Here is a 13,928-nt window from a genome sequence, read left to right on the forward strand (position 1 = left end):
GATCATACTTTTGTTTCGTTTCTTTGTATGCCTTTTTTGTTTTGCATGAGAACCATGGTTGATACAATTATAGTTTTATAATTATGTTATGTTTGTAATTACTCCACGTACCATTCATTTTAAACACCTTTGAATCCAATTATTTCCGATGAAATATGACTATTTGCATCGGTATCTATTGATACTGTCAATATCCTATTGATACTATAAATAACTTCACACCATACAAAGGCCTTCATAATCAAGAGATCTTTGCTAGCTATTGGCAATAGGTATGGTACCTTAAGATCACCTTGCCATAGTATCTGTCCTATGATACATCTATTAAGCTAGCCCTGCTTTTGAGCTGTCCTCACATTGATTCTACAACATCTGAAACCATACTCACTGAGCACTTTTTCTTTAAAAAAAAGACTTATTTCATTGACTTATTGGTCTTCTGCTGCTGCTGCCTATACACTTTGTTTGACGCGTTTGCGTGTGATCAGAGATGCTCTTCTGCATACCACTGTTGTAATGTGTGGTTATTTGTGTTACTGTCACCTTCCTGTCAGCTTTGACCAGTCTGCCCCTTCTCCTCTGATCTCTCTCATTAACAACAAATATTACAAAATTACAAAAATAAATGCTTCCTTGCATGTATGGCATGTTTGAGATCTCTCCTCAGATTTTCAATAATATCAATAATATTAAGTCTGGGGACTGTGGTGACCATTCCAAAACCTTCATCCATCTTTCCTGGAGGTACTTCATGGTTGATTTCAAGGTATGCTTTGAATCATTGTCTTTCTGGAATACCCAACCTCTCTTCAATTTCAATGTCTGGACTGACCTGAACATTAACCTCTAGAATTTCTTGATATTTGGTGGAATCCATTCTTCCTTCCACTTCCCAGCTGCCACCCAACCCCAAAGCATAATGGATCTCATCAGTCCAAACCACATTGTTCCAAAAGGCTTCAGGCTTCTTAATATTTTCTTTTGCATATTTTAGACGCTTACTTTTGTGTTGAGGTCGTTCTTTCTGGCAACTCTGCCATGTAGGTCTTTGTTGTTTAAAGTATGTTGTACTGTTGTCATGTGAACAGCTAGACGTGTGTTTTGCAGGACTTTTGCAGAGGTGTGTGAGTTCTTCAGAGTATTTCTCACCAGGTCTGGGGCCATTCTATCTGAAATCTTTCTTGGTCTTCCAGACCTTGCCCTGACTTAAACTGTTGCATTTGGCTTCCATTTTCTAATAATGTTTCTGACAGTGGAAATAGGTAGTTTGAATGCTTTTGTAGCCTTCACCTTCTTAGTGGAAATGGACCATCTTCACTCTGAAATCCTTGGACGACTGTTTAGAGGAAACCATTGCTGTTAAGACCAGACAGAGCAGCTGCTGCAGTTGGATACTTTCGAAGGAGTTATTTCCGAAGGAGTTACTTGCACAAGGCCCTTTTCCTTTTTTACAATTTATAAACAATTTTAATAAAAAGCAATCTTTGCAGAAAGGTCTCATTTTTAGTACTATTTAGAGTTCAGGTTTGCTTTCGATCACATACAGATTCATTGTAAAAGACATTTAAACCAGGGGTGCAATTTTTGCACCCCATTAACAAGAGCTGGTGTACAGTTCTAGCTAATAAATGCTCACTGAGTGTATGTTTTCCAGCTAAATGTAATGAAATTAAAAGTGTATTTAGCCAATAATCTGAGTCAGAATCATGTGGATGCATGCACAACATTATAGGCAAGTATCAGAACATACTAGGAAATTGTATTATAGGCTTTTGTGCATCTTTGAAGGTTATACCAGAGCTGCGGAAAGAGATCCACTCTCTGCAGCTCCAGAGAGCTGACCTGGACAGAAAAATGAGGGAACAAACACAGGGAGTCAAAGGTACACTCAAACAATGTGCATCTTTCTCTCTGTTCATTTCAGTATTGTTGGAATTTCTGCAAGCTCTCCAAATTTGATATTCTCCTTTACTGTTTGGTACAGCACATCATCATTTTTCCATTGCTTTTTTCTTGGTAAGGACATTACAGGGTTATGCGCTACTACATTTCCACTTCCCCATATTCTTGATATGTGATCAGTGGGTACAAGATTAGGTGTTATTTTGACAGTTGTTTATGGTATCACCCATATCATTCCATACCGTATGTTAAATGAGATGTAAATACTAATTAAATTCTGCTCTTCTGTAGAGAAAATGACGGAGGTTACAAGTCAGCTTCTAGGTGGTGTACAGGAAGAGATGCACATTTCCAGGTATACCTTTGGTTGAAAAGACATCTTTATTCTGTCAGAATATAAATCCCAAGGAAAAAATCTGGTTGGATGGACCAAGCATTAATCTCTCTTAAGTGCCATTGAAGTGGTCCACTTTCCCTGTTATTTTTCAAATGGATTGACTCTCCAAGTTTAAATTAAATTTACAATTGCAGTATATGTACATTTTCATTAGTCGCCACATTCCACACTTGTTATTGAGAACCCTGTGTGACCATAATATAAGCTATACACTATTCAATTATACTTACTCAATATACTTATTCAATTAATTTGATTCATTGTTTAAATAAAAACAGTCTTGAGAAGATTGATGAAGATGAGACACTGTTCTCTGCTTTTGCGGACCTGGGAAAAGCTGCAAGGTGTGTAGTTTTAATGTATTAAATCACAAAAATCTCAAGATTACATTCAGAGTCTTCCTTGGTGCAGCCCTGGGAAATGCAAATTTCTTGAACATCCCTCTGTTTGGCCTGTCCCCACTGCATGTGACTCAAAGGACGGTTGAGAGCCACTCTCAGGCAGAGAGAGAGCGCTACCTAAGCGAGATGGAGAGCCTGAAGTTCAAGGCAGAGCGTCTGGAGAGTGAGAAGAGCCAGCTGCAGAAGCTCTTCCAGGAGGAAAATGGCATCAAAGACACAATCCACATGGAGGTCTTGCGGCTGACTTCTGAGACCTTGGTAGGAGGCTGACTGGTGGGTGCATATAGACACCACCCATTTAATTTACTCATTTAATTTCCTATGCTGGGAAATAAGATTTGGCAGGACATCGACTGTCCCTCCTTCCAGATTGTATGGGGAGCAGTTTCAAGACCTCACAAATCTCTTGACTCATTGTCATTCTTATCACTCCTATACTGATGAGACACAACTCTTAATCATCTTCCTCTCTTCTGATATACTGGTCTTGTCACACATCTCAGCTTGCCTACAGGACATTTCAAGCTGGATGACCAATCAGTGACTTGCCTAAAACCCATAAAACAACATCTGGTGAATCTGCACCTTCCTCCCCACATACTAATGAAAGCAGCTTTTAGTCCAGGCACTGGTCATCTTTCGCCTTGACTACTGCAACTCCCTCCTTGCTGGCTTCCCTTCCTCCACCATGAGACATCTGTAGCCTCCACAGACTCAGACATGGCACTCCCCATCTCATCTTGCTCCACTGGCTACCTAAATGGTCTCGCATGAAATCTATTCCTGAGAGTAACACTGATCTCCATGGCTGATTGTCTCTATGGATAAAAGCATCTTACTAAATGATTGTAATGTATGTAAAGCAAGTCCATCTTGTTGGAGAGCATAAGAAATTGTTCTTTCTTCTTGTATCAACTGATCACTGGTGTTTTGGGCAAATTCTGTGGTGTAGTTTTTTAATTGGGCTAATGTGATGGCACTTATTTCTAACTGTACTGATATGAACAGAGAGAAGGTGTACACATTGCTGGGTGTGTGTGCCACTTGTCTACAACTAACAATTTCTGCAAGGCTTTAAATGTTTTTCTTCAAAAGGCTGAATTACAGAAATTGTTTGGAGAGGATGAATGTTCACCAAACCAATAATGATGTCACTAGGTCTTTTGAAATGATGGTCTGTCAATTTAGCAGCATTTGTAATGGTTTTTCTTTGCCTGTCAGTACCATGACTTGATTTTTAAAGCCCTATGTGTGTGTTTGTGTCTGTCTGTTTCTTCATATATGTTTGTGTATGTGTCTGTTTGTGCCTGTGTGTGTCTGTTTGTGTATGTGTGTTTTTGTGTCTGTATTTGACTGGATGTGCAGGTGATCCCCCAGCTGACGCAGAAGGTTTCAGAGCTGCAGATGCAGAAGGAGGAGCTGGAGACCCGGCTGAATGCACAGGGCACAGAGATGAAAGGTGCTGGCCAATCGCAAAACCGTGCAGAATGGTAACACAGCCACACACACCACAACACTGTCAGTGAACCTGTGAAGCAGAAGACCTGCCAATCAACCATGGAGGTTCTCACTCTCTGCAGCCTTTCTTTCAATCTGAACACACATGAACATTTTGGCTTTGAGTGAGCTAAACTTGTAAATTTATGAGAGTGTTAGTCATAAAAACTCTGCACGAGATTGGCTTTCTGCAGTGTGCCAGGACCAGAGAGAAGACCAGCGTGGTTAGTAAGATGGGGTCGGGAGAGTGATGCTCTGCAAAATGTATAGGGCCAGTTTTACAGACCTAGATTAAGTCTAGTCCTCATTGAATTCTCCATAGAAAACTCAATCTAGTCCAGGACTAAACTTAATCTATGTCCGTGTAACAGGCCCATAATGTATTGAAGCTAACGTGATTTACTGGTCTGGTTCAACCAATCAAATGAAAGTAAGTTTATTTTATAGTTTTATTGTATAGTTGTTTTCTTTCCTCCTGCAGAAAAAATGGATGAAATTTCAACTGAACTCAACAGTACTCTGAATGATGAAGTGGACAAGCGTAGGTGAGCATCCATTCATGGACGAATATGTGGTGGAAAGATTCAGTCGAAATGCAGAACATTTGATGCTGCTAAATAAAGAAGATAGCGTTTCAGCTAGCTTTGGTCCAGCTCTGATGCACAGAACCCATCTGTACTCTGTTGCCGTAATGACTAATTGAGTACAGCTTCTTTCCAATTACTTGGTTGTGTACAGCTGTCTTCATCAGGCAGTTTGCAATGTTTTGTGCAGAATGACGTCACTACTGTTTACTGTATGTTTCGACTGCTCTTGTGTACATAGTCTATATTATAAATGAATGCTTTGAATCACAACATTGCTGTTTGAATCCCTGCAGGTTGTTGGAGCTGCAAAAGGCAGATTGTGCGAGGGAGAAAGAGGAGCTGGAGAGGAGGATAGAGGACGTGGAAGAGGAAAATGAGCAACTGAAGAAGCAACACCAGACTGAGATCGAGGCCAAGAACCGGATGAGGCAGGAGGCATCACGACTCATCGCAGAGAACATGGTGTGTGTGGACTTTTTGTGTATATTTTTGCTGTTATGTTAGATTAGTGGGTCAAGTGAAACTTTGCCAAGAGCCTTGGGGTTTTGTTCTTTTGTTTGATATCTCGCTTGTGATTAATTCCAGGACTTTGAAGAACAACTTGACTTGAAGGACCGAATGATAAGGAAACTACAAAAACAGATCAAAGCCCTAAGGGCATCAGAGATTGGTAACTGAGCCAGAGCACGGATTACTTTTTGATATGAATAATTTTTTTCAGAATATACTTTTGGTATTAATGAGCATTCATGTTTTCATTTTTTTCTCTAGCCAATCAGATCCCAGCACCTGCTGTCCCGAAAGAGTACCTCGGAATGTTGGAATACAAGAGAAATGATGAATCCAAGCTGATTCAAAACATTATTCTCGGTAACAAGACTGTGCTACCATATTCTTCTTTGATTTGGATGTCAATGTTCTTGCTATGCTGCTATCAATGAGCATTGGCAATGTTTGCATAAATATGTATAGTATTTGATTAAGAGTCCTGTGTGATGATGGCTTGTCTTGGCGCATTTGGATCAACTATTGAAGTTGGTAATGTTGAATGTGTTGGACTGTCTTGTTTAAAGGCGATATTGGCCACTGTACTGATAATATTTACATAAATTACCATAGAGTTAAATTTGCAGATGATACAAAACTAGGAGGTTTAGCTAACTGTTTGAAATCTAATAAAGTAATCCAGGAAGATTTATAGTCAGGTACATAAATATTGGGACATCGACACAATTCTCCTCTTTTTGGCTCTATACACCACCACAATGGATTTGAAATGAAACGAACAAGATATGCTTTAACTGCAGACTTTCAGCTTTAATTGAGGGCATTTACATCCAAATCAGGTGAACGGTGTAGGAATTACAACAGTTTCTATATGTGCCTCCCACTTTTTAAGGGACCAAAAGTAATGGGACAATTGGCTGCTCAGCTGTTCCATGGCCAGGTGTGTGTTATTTCCTTATCTCATTTACAAAGAGCAGATAAAAGGTCTAGAGTTCATTTCAAGTGTGCTATTTGCATTTGGAATCTTTTGCTGTCAACTCTCAATATGAGATCCAAAGAGCTGTCACTATCAGTGAAGCAAGCCATCATTAGGCTGAAAAAGCTAAACAAACCCATCAGAGAGATAGCAAAAACATTAGGTGTGGCCAAATCGACCCGGAAAACCACGGAAAACAACTGTGGTGGATGACAGAAGAATTCTTTCCCTGGTGAAGAAAAACCCCTTCACAACAGTAGGCCAGATCAAGAACACTCTCCAGGAGGTAGGTGTATGTGTGTCAAAGTCAACAATCAAGAGAAGACTTCACCAGAGTGAGTACAGAGGGTTCACCACAAGATGTAAACCATTGGTGAGCCTCAAAAACAGGAAGACCAGATTAGAGTTTGCCAAATAACATCTAAAAAAGCCTTTACAGTTCTGAAACAACATCCTATGGACAGATGAGACAAAGATCAACTTGTACCAGAATGATGGGAAGAGAAGAGTATGGAGAAGGAAAGGAACTGCTCATGATCCAAAACATACCACCTCATCAGTGAAGCATGGTGGTGGTAGTGTCATGGCGTGGGCATGTATGGCTGCCAATGGAACTGGTTCCCTTGTATTTATTGATGATGTGACTGCTGACAAAAGTGGGAGGCACATATAGAAACTGTTGTAATTCCTACACCGTTCACCTGATTTGGATGTAAATACCCTCAAGTTAAAGCTGAAAGTCTGCAGTTAAAGCACATCTTGTTCGTTTCATTTTAAATCCATTGTGGTGGTGTATAGAGCCAAAAAGATGAGAATTGTGTCGATGTCCCAATATTTATGGTCCTGACTGTAAATAGAATCCAGAAGTGGTCGGAAACCTGGCAAATTAAATTCAGTATAACTAAATGTGAAGTTTTACATGTGGGAAATACAAAAATAAGGCAGATGGTTCAAAATTGGAAAGTTGAAAAAGACTTGTAATAGGGTGTAATAGTTGATCAAAGCCTTTCAGGTTCTAGTCAAGGTATACTGACCTTATACAATACCTTTGTCAGAACACACTTAGAGTACTGTGTGCAATTCTGGGGATCTCACTATAAGAAAGATATAGAAGTGCTGGAAAATGTTCAGAGAAGGGCAACCAGATTGATTGCATGTATAGAAGATAAGGGTTATGAGGAGAGACCTAAGATGCTTAATCTCTTTAATCTTAGTAAAAGGAGACTTAAGGGGGATTTTATTGAGGCTTTAAATTCATTATAGGAATTAACAAAGTGTACTACAGGACAATCTTCAGGGTGATGTCGGTTAGCAGAATGAGCGGGCAAAAATGGAAATTGGTAAAGGATAAGTTCCCCACATATATTAGGAAGTATTTTTTCAGGTCGTCACTGTGTAGAATAGCTTGCCAGGACATGGAGGCAAAAACACTTTCAAGACCAGGCTTGCTATGGTGCTAGATACTATTTAGCTTTTAGTCAAACTAAGCAGTATGTACACTTAGTGGTAGGAAAAGGCAAGCATTGCTGGGCTGAATGGCCATTAAGCTCTGTTATATCATTCATAGCCAATGCCACTCTTTGAGTTTGAAGGGATACAATGACAGTAAAGACCGTCAGCTTTAATTTGAGGGCATTTTCATCCATATCAAATGAACCATTTAGAACTCACTGTATGTATGTATGTGTTGAATTTGACAGTTGATTGTGTGTGGATCTGTTGTGCTCACTGCCCCATGCACTTCTTACAGACCTAAAGCCACGGGGGGTGGTGGTCAACATGATTCCTGGCCTGGTTGCCCATATTCTGTTCATGTGTGTCCGTCATGCCGACTACCTCAATGACGATGGGAAGCTCAAGTCGCTCATGAATTCTATAGTTGGTGGTATAAAACAGATTGTTATGGTAAGACAACAATTCATAATTCGTTATCATCTAATCAGTTCAACTGACATATTGTATTGAGGTCTCATTGCTATTAGTGGATGCGATTAGATACAATTGTTGCTGGACTGACCTGAGATCTCTTCAGTCCCATTACTATTGTGCTTAAGAGTACAGGCCAACGATGTATATAGACCTTATGCACTTAACATGATCCAACATAACCAGCACAGATCCATACACTGTAGTACACTATACTATACTATACAAATACTATAGCTCCATAGAAATATGTATTTAATCCCTACAGGAATTGCAGCTATGATTTTGGATGAGTGTTACCATTGTCCTTCCTCCCCAATCCAGGGCCACCAGGAAGACTTTGAGATGCTGTCCTTCTGGCTGGCCAACACATACTACCTGATCAACTGTCTGAAGCAGTACAGTGGGGAGGAGGTACTGTACAACACTGTGGAAACAGGAACTGGGCTCCTTTCCATCACTCATGCGCCCACAATGGGCATATACATTCATCTGTGCCACACAAAGTGTATTGGAATGTTTTTTCACATGGTTGGGTATCAGATCAAGACCATGTCAGTCTGATTGCACTGCAAGTCTCTTGTCTTCCTCCAACTTGTGTCTGTGCAAACTACAGTGTGATGAAGAGAAATGGCTCACATTAGGTCACTATATGCCTGTGACCTTATGATGCTGTTTTTTTCCCTTAAAGGAGTTCACGAAGCACAACACCCCCCGCCAAAACAGAAACTGCCTGCAGAATTTTGACCTCTCTGAACACAGACAGGTCTTCAGCGACCTCGCCATCCGCATCTACCACCAGTTTATGACTGTCATTGAGAAGAACCTCACTCCTATGATAGGTGAGAGGTGCATTTCATGTAACATGAGCACCTCAGATAATGAATGGGGAGGGAGGGGGGGGGGTTGGAAAATCCCTTCCTTGTGAATTTGTAAACAGGGCTCTCCTGAAAAAGAAAAAGAAAGCCAGTCAATTTTCCCTCCGTTTTCCCTCAGTGCCTGGCATGCTGGAGCATGAGAGCCTGCAGGGCATCTCCAGCATGAAGCCCACAGGCTTCCGCAAGCGCTCGGCCAGCATCTACGAGGATGCCGAGGCCTACACCGTCTCCTCCATCTTACAGCAGCTCAGCCACTTCCACTCCACCATGAGCCAGCACGGCACCGACCCTGAGCTCATCAAGCAGGTGGTCCGGCAGCAGCTCTTTCTGGTGGGCGCGACCACCCTCAACAACATCCTGCTGCGCAAGGACATGTGCTCCTGCAGGAAGGGCATGCAGATCAGGTGACACGCTGGGGCCTTTCGATGACATTTTGTTGCTTTTTCCTGACGCTTGCAATTCTAGTTTAATTTGAAAAACCTACTGATTGCTAAAAATATATATATTATTTGAACAAGATTGTTTGACACTGTGGCAATGTGGCAGTGTAGCATTGTGGCATAGCAGCAGATATGTTCTTATTCTGTTATGACTGCTGTTTTTTCCATCAGAAGGCAGTTTGATTAACTATAAATGTTTGTGTGTGTATGGCAGGTGCAACATTAGTTATCTGGAGGAGTGGCTAAAGGAGAAAGATCTGCAGCACTCCAATGCCATGGATACCATGGAGCCATTGTCCCAGATTGCCTGGCTTCTCCAGGTCAATAAGTCCACTGATGAGGACGCCAAGGAGATATCCAAGAGGTGCACCGAGCTCAACGCTGTGCAGGTAAGAGCGCATAGCAGTACACTTTTCCACCCACCTGAATTCACATGGGGGACAGCAGTGTAGCTTAACGGATAGGGAATTGGGCTGGAACTCCAAGGTTGTAGGTGGAATTCCCAGAGCACTTCAGGAGATCCACTTCAATTGTACCCTTGAAAAAAGTGCTTGACCAAGAGTGGTTCAGTAACTATGTAGCTGTGTAAATAGTATGTAAAAAATGTAAGCTGTTGAGGTCACTCTGAATAACAGCAGTCTGCTGAATTCATTGAAAATAGAAATAAAAATAATTAATTTATATTTTTGTCTTAAGATGAAAGATTTAATGTGTTTTGTCCTTTCCAGAAGGTTGTCTCTACAGCGCACAATACATAGTACATGGGGGGGGGGGGGATTTAACAAATGACACAAGAAAAACATTTTACTTGGTCAATTCTGCTGGTATGTTATTCCAGATTGTCAAGATTCTGAACTCATACACACCCATAGATGATTTTGAGAAAAGAGTGGCACCGTCTTTCGTTCGGAAGGTTCAGGTGAGATTTCAATAACAGCACAAAACGTATGGGGAGGTAACTGCACATTTTCCGTTTCATATTAATATTGCAGATGTAAAACAATGTTTGTGATCGTGTATTTTGCTTCAGTCATTATTACAGGGTCATGGAGGATCTACACAGCTGATGCTGGACGCTCAGTATCGCTTCCAGGTCACATTCCCATTTAACCCCTCCTCTCACGCCCTGGAAGTGATCCAGGTCCCCAGCAGCCTGAAACTGAGCTTCCTCACCAGGATCTGAAAACCACCCCAATGATCAATCAATCCTGGACTCATTTTAAATCTACATGTACACTCCTAGATCATGGATTAGCAATACACATTTCAGTACACAGTGACCAGATATATGTTAGATGTCTTCATAAAAATTTAAATCTAATGTAGAATGTTTTGCAAAAATACATTGAGATGTTCTTGCTGCACTGCCCTTAAGTGCCGGTCAGTCAGTGTTAATTTCACTTGATTGTTTTTACTTGAGTAAAAATAAGTAATTGTGTAAATAGGAATTATAATGATGTACTCTGAGATTGAAATGGAGGGATCATGGATCGTGATCATTGCTTTGTTAGAATTGTAAACAACTAGTTTTCCAGGATTATGGATTTGGAAGTTCTGGATACCAAATACATTAGCCTCACCTGTGTGTCAGAATTTTTATGGTCACAGGCTTGCACAAGTGAACATTCAAATGTAGTATTCACAACTACAAGGGCAACACTCTTCTTGGGTTGCTAGTCATGACATTTTCGTTTTCTTTTAACATTTAACAATAGTGTGACCATGACTCAAGATATAGCTGAAAACCCAGCTGACACACTGTAAGTATTCTAATGTACAGCATTGTAAAGTGAAAACAAAATAGATGTAAATATTAGATGTACTGTATAGAATTTTCATTGAGAATATCCAAATTTCAATAATCTTTAGTTGTTTCTTCTTCTGTTACTCTGTAATTCAAATAAAATATTTAATCCCAAAGCAATTATTTACCTTTTAAATATCTTAAGTAGTTTGTTTCAATTCTGTGAAGTCGTGTAATGTTCTGTCATCTATCAACTAATCAAATAAATGTTCCAATTCATACCACGTTGTTTTAGTGATGTGTTGCACTTCTGGTAGTTTACTCTGATCATGTAACCCCTAATGTATAGTATCAATGTCTTGGTATTTGAAATTAAGTACCCAATCTAAAGTCAAAGACAGACATTTTATACTTCTCATGAGAAGATGCTATTTTTGTAATGTGACCCCATAACCTACACTAAAGCCAGGGCAGTGTAAGAACCTTAATGCTTCTCTAAGGAGCTTACTCTTTCAGTGCCACAGGTTCAATCTGCTTTCCCTGTAAGACACGGCACAGGCTTCTGTGAGTGTAGGTCCACTAAAGCATCTTGTAAGGTATGGCCGTTACTTTTATTTAATCTATGGGTCTGTCTGTTTTGAATTGTAATGCTGGAGTTGAGGCTTTCATTTAAGTAATTGCATGCATTGCAATGTTTCACACTTTGTGATGAAGATTGGATTTTTTTTTGGTTTGACAGCTAGATACAAAGTGTGAGCTCTGTTTGATTTCTTGAAATGTGTCAATGTGTTTGTCACTTAAAGATGTCAAGGAATTGTTCATGTAAATAAGTCAAATGAATGAAATGCCTGGAATATATTTGATCAGACTGAATCGTTTGTATTGTCAGCGTGATTGTATTACCATCAACAGAATATGGTTTAATCTATAACGTGTTTGGATAATTGATGCTATGATCATGTATTTATTGACGAGGGTTGGACTTGTTTCTATCTCAATTCAGCCAATTTAAATTCATTTCCTGAATTTACTAAATTAAAATGAAGTTAACACCAACCCTGCTAAGCACCCACCACTAAATGATGAAAGATGCTTATACTGTGCATGATTACATTTATATCTAAATAGAATATGGCTGACTATTCTGTTCTGCTTTCAGAGCAAACCAAAGAGTTAAGGCTCCAATGTACAATGTAAATGGGATTCGCCCAGAATAGGTACAGTGCTCTTTTGCTTGCGCTGCGACTGCATGATCCTTATCAGGCTGCACAAGAGATTAGACACTACTTACGGTATCCCACATACAGCTGTCCGCTCTCTAGCACAGTATGTTGAGTGGGGAAAGGGCCATCACTTTTGTATGAGGTGCATACTGTAAATCCCTTTATCTAGAGAACTAGGTATATTATTTGAGACTGCCTTGTACTTTAGGCTGAAGATTATCCACGAGGGGGAGCTATTGGCACTCGAATCAATGACACAGTCAGTCCTTGTTTTGTATTTTTCTTTCCCTCCCATTTCAGGACTTACGTGTGTGACCATTCCCCAAGATGTGTGACCAAACTTTCCTGGCCATAACATTCGGCCCGTGCGATAAGTGCAAGTCAACCAAGCCCCTGATGAACATATACCTGAAGAATGAACCGATTAACTACTGCTCCCTATGTGTGGAAGAGGTAGTAAACCTGTCTTATCGCTCCTCATCTACAGTCCAGTTTTATCCCAACACAGCTGTCCTGCACCATTAGAGACCGCACGTTGAATAAATAATACCTTCATATATTTTACCAACCATCTGGTTAGCTCTGAATTAATTTGAGGACTAATAGAAAGCAGCACCTTCGTCAACGGGCCAGTGGCGCAATGGATAACGCGTCTGACTACGGATCAGAAGATTCTAGGTTCGACTCCTGGCTGGCTCGTTCTTTTCTTTTAATCGAAACTGCTCCGATTGTCGCTATTCACATCGTAGCATCCAGTTCTCTGTTTGAATCCTTGCTGGTGAACTCACCACGTAGTAGGGCGGCGTAACATTTTTTACACAATTGCATTCTGCAAAGTGATGTTCATGTTATGCAATACCCACTAATTTATATTATATAAATATACTATATAAATTATGTGAGAGACGTGATTTCTCTGTTCATGTTATTCGTTTAAATGTGTATGCATTTTAAACAACACTCTCGTTATAATTACGTTTTTATATGTTGTGAACCAATGTTAATAGCTTCATATGCATAGTCCATGGCAACGGTAAGTGGCAGAGTGATTGACGGCTTTAAGGCTAGCACCACCGAATGCGCCAGAGCTAATCTCACACACTAGCGGTACACTAGATAGCTCAAAGAGCTGCCGTTATCGCGCTCAAAGAGGCTCACTGATATTCTTACAGCCGACACATGCCTTCACGAACCGAGTATAGCCTACCCCGAGAGCTCGGGTCAGGGGATGTTATCTTATGAATTCCATCACATGTGTTCCATTTGTTCCACCGAGCTCATGCATTTGTTTGCCTTTTTGTTTAATAGGCTACAGTGAATGAATATTAATGGGAGATGCTGCTATATAAAACCCAATAGAGTACATTTCTTTCTTAGGTTATCCGTGGAATTTCATATTGTCAACAATGTTGAGTTGCACGCGAATTTGATCATTGACTCAATATCTAAA

General features: G+C 40.3%; 1 protein-coding gene and 1 non-coding gene across 4 annotated transcripts in view; both read left to right on the forward strand.

Moving 5' to 3' along the window:
* Positions 1-11,536, forward strand: part of myo5c (myosin VC) — a 25,762-nt gene extending 14,226 nt beyond the window's left edge. For 2 of the 3 annotated variants that reach the window (XM_061245492.1, XM_061245494.1), the window contains 16 exons: positions 1,789-1,882; positions 2,194-2,257; positions 2,578-2,643; positions 2,778-2,958; positions 4,066-4,159; positions 4,679-4,742; positions 5,078-5,246; positions 5,370-5,454; positions 5,556-5,654; positions 8,018-8,172; positions 8,518-8,607; positions 8,885-9,035; positions 9,190-9,475; positions 9,726-9,900; positions 10,350-10,430; positions 10,542-11,536. In XM_061245492.1, the coding sequence (XP_061101476.1) occupies positions 1,789-1,882; positions 2,194-2,257; positions 2,578-2,643; positions 2,778-2,958; positions 4,066-4,159; positions 4,679-4,742; positions 5,078-5,246; positions 5,370-5,454; positions 5,556-5,654; positions 8,018-8,172; positions 8,518-8,607; positions 8,885-9,035; positions 9,190-9,475; positions 9,726-9,900; positions 10,350-10,430; positions 10,542-10,694 (2,007 nt within the window). In that variant the 3' untranslated portion in view covers positions 10,695-11,536. The remainder of the gene's footprint in view (positions 1-1,788; positions 1,883-2,193; positions 2,258-2,577; positions 2,644-2,777; positions 2,959-4,065; positions 4,160-4,678; positions 4,743-5,077; positions 5,247-5,369; positions 5,455-5,555; positions 5,655-8,017; positions 8,173-8,517; positions 8,608-8,884; positions 9,036-9,189; positions 9,476-9,725; positions 9,901-10,349; positions 10,431-10,541) is intronic. The other variant, XM_061245493.1, reaches the window with a different exon arrangement.
* A 1,568-nt stretch (positions 11,537-13,104) lies between these two features.
* On the forward strand, positions 13,105-13,177 carry trnar-acg (transfer RNA arginine (anticodon ACG)). Its single transcript has one exon. It is a non-coding gene; the product is annotated as a tRNA-Arg (tRNA).
* Positions 13,178-13,928: the final 751 nt, after the last annotated feature.

The sequence above is a fragment of the Conger conger genome, chromosome 6 (genome assembly GCF_963514075.1).
Source record: "Conger conger chromosome 6, fConCon1.1, whole genome shotgun sequence".
In the NCBI taxonomy this organism is placed as follows: Eukaryota; Metazoa; Chordata; class Actinopteri; order Anguilliformes; family Congridae; genus Conger; species Conger conger.